The 2047-nt window shown below is 48.4% G+C and overlaps 1 protein-coding gene across 1 annotated transcript in view; it reads left to right on the top strand.

Annotated features, from left to right (window-relative positions):
- Window positions 1-427: 427 nt before the first annotated feature.
- EMH_0037450 (rhomboid-like protease 4, putative) overlaps window positions 428-2047 on the top strand; it is a gene marked incomplete at both ends in the record, with an annotated part of 5436 nt that continues 3816 nt past the window's right edge. Inside the window, 3 exons of the mRNA XM_013495181.1 lie at window positions 428-521; window positions 1093-1250; window positions 1505-1878. Of these exons, the coding sequence (XP_013350635.1) occupies window positions 428-521; window positions 1093-1250; window positions 1505-1878 (626 nt within the window). The remainder of the gene's footprint in view (window positions 522-1092; window positions 1251-1504; window positions 1879-2047) is intronic.

The following is a 2047-nucleotide window of genomic DNA, read 5'->3' on the forward strand; positions in this document are numbered from 1 at the left end:
GCAGCAGCAGCAGCAGCAGCAGCTACTGCTGCTGCTGCGGTGTTCTGCCCTTACTTTTCTTTCTCTTTCCGTTAACTTCGTTTAAAAGGGTCTGATGGAGCATTCCATCTCTTAATCTGCAATCAAACAAGAGTCAAAGAGAGGAGAGAAGGCAGCAACCGCCGCAGCTAGCTGAAACGACCCCCAGCAGCAGCAGCAGCAGCAGCAGGAGCAGCAGCAGGAGCAGGAGGAGCAGCAGCAGGAGGAGGAGCTGTCTGTCCTTCAACCGCCTCCCTTATTTTTTCTTTTTCATGAATTTGTTAATTTCGGCCTGCATGCTGCTGATGATATCCCTAGAGGCGGCAAACAAACGAACACCACCAACGCAGCATTTATAGCCAAACAAACTCCAATTCCTGGGCTTTCAACACATAATTTATTCATCAAAATGGAAGAAGGCATGCAGCCGGTTGCAGTGATCCCCACCAAGGGGCCCCACAGCCGCCGCCCGCACGCGCCACCCCCCAAACCCTCGTCGCAAGGTGCGCGCCAGACCCTAAACCCTAAACCCTAAACCCTGTCCAACGGACCTTCTCATTCTGCACTCAACACCCCACACCCTAGACTGTGCGCCCCAAGGTCTCCTGTAAACCATCAGCTCTACACCCACAACATTGAACGCTGTGTAACTGACCCACCGCTCGCTAAATCCTGAACCCTAAACCCTAATTCCTGTGGAAACCTCCGACTTTCCTTAGCATTCTTTCTCCTTTCGCTTGGGTGCTTCAGCCCACAGCTGCTGTTGTAAACAACAAACGCCCCTCAATACATTCAGAGTCTGAAAATGGGTTTAGGGTTTATGGCTAGGGTTTACAAGTTAGCATCCATGGTTATACTGGTCTGATTGTATATCTGGTGTTCGTCTGCATGAAGCATTTGTCTCTCCTCCTGTCTTATCTTTTGTGGTGTCTAACAGTTTTTTTCTCTCTTTTCCGCCCGTGCATGCATGCATGCATAGATGCGTGCATGGATGCATGCATGGATGCATGCATGCATGCATGCGTGCCGACATGCATGCATGTTACTTTGTGTTTCTGTTGCCTTTGTATTCAGTTTACCCTGCTGATGCCGAGGGTTTACACGACCGTGGCGTCAGCACACCCCAAGGCAGCAACCGCTTCGATAACAACGGGAAAGCCCCTCCTTCTGCTCCAGCTTCTGTACATACACCCAAAACACAGCAACTAACGCCTCCTCTCTCACCTGGGATGGTTAGGCTGCACTTCTTTTTCTGTCTAGTGGCTTCAGGGGTTACACATGAGAGGTTTAAGCTTTTAGTGTTTTGCGTCTCGGGTTTAGGGTTTAGGGTTTGCACGCGATTAGGGTCTACGTTTTAGGGTTTAGGTGTACCTGGAGAAGAAGAGATAATTGCATTGTTTGTTTGCTGCTGAGAAAATGCAATAAATGAACACGAGGTTTGGGGTGTACAGACACCTCACTACATTTGATTTGTCTTCGCATGCAGTCGCCCCACTCGCCGCCTCCCGCCCCTATCCCGCCGACTCCTTCTGCTGGTACTTCTCCGCCTGCAGCAGTTCCTGCAGCAGCAGCAGAGGACGAAGCTGCAGCAGCAGAAGCAGCCGCAGCAGCAGCAGCAGCAGCAGAAGGTACACCTGTTGTTGATGAAGCAGCTTTGCACACGCTTCCTTCTGGGGAGGTGCAACGGCGTGCACCCGTTAATCCATTTCATTCTCCTTTGTTAGCAAAAGTAGGAATTGGTAAAAACAGAAAAAGAAGAAGAAAAGTTAAAGATCCAAAACTCCTTAACAACCCACTGAGAGGAAGACTCGTCGTCTGCATCAGCACAACCGCCCTCCTCATTTGGCTTTTCATCTGGGAGTAAGACCTAAACCCTAAACCCTAAACCCTAAACCCAAAGCAAACAACCGTCGAAGCAAAGAGAAAACTGAAAAAGGCATAAACCCTAAACAATAAACCCTAAACACTAAAACCTATGAATATATATATATATATATATATATATATATATATATATATATATATATAT

This window comes from Eimeria mitis, genomic scaffold, assembly GCF_000499745.2.
Source record: "Eimeria mitis Houghton genomic scaffold, Emh_scaff1460, whole genome shotgun sequence".
NCBI classification, from domain to species: Eukaryota; Apicomplexa; class Conoidasida; order Eucoccidiorida; family Eimeriidae; genus Eimeria; species Eimeria mitis.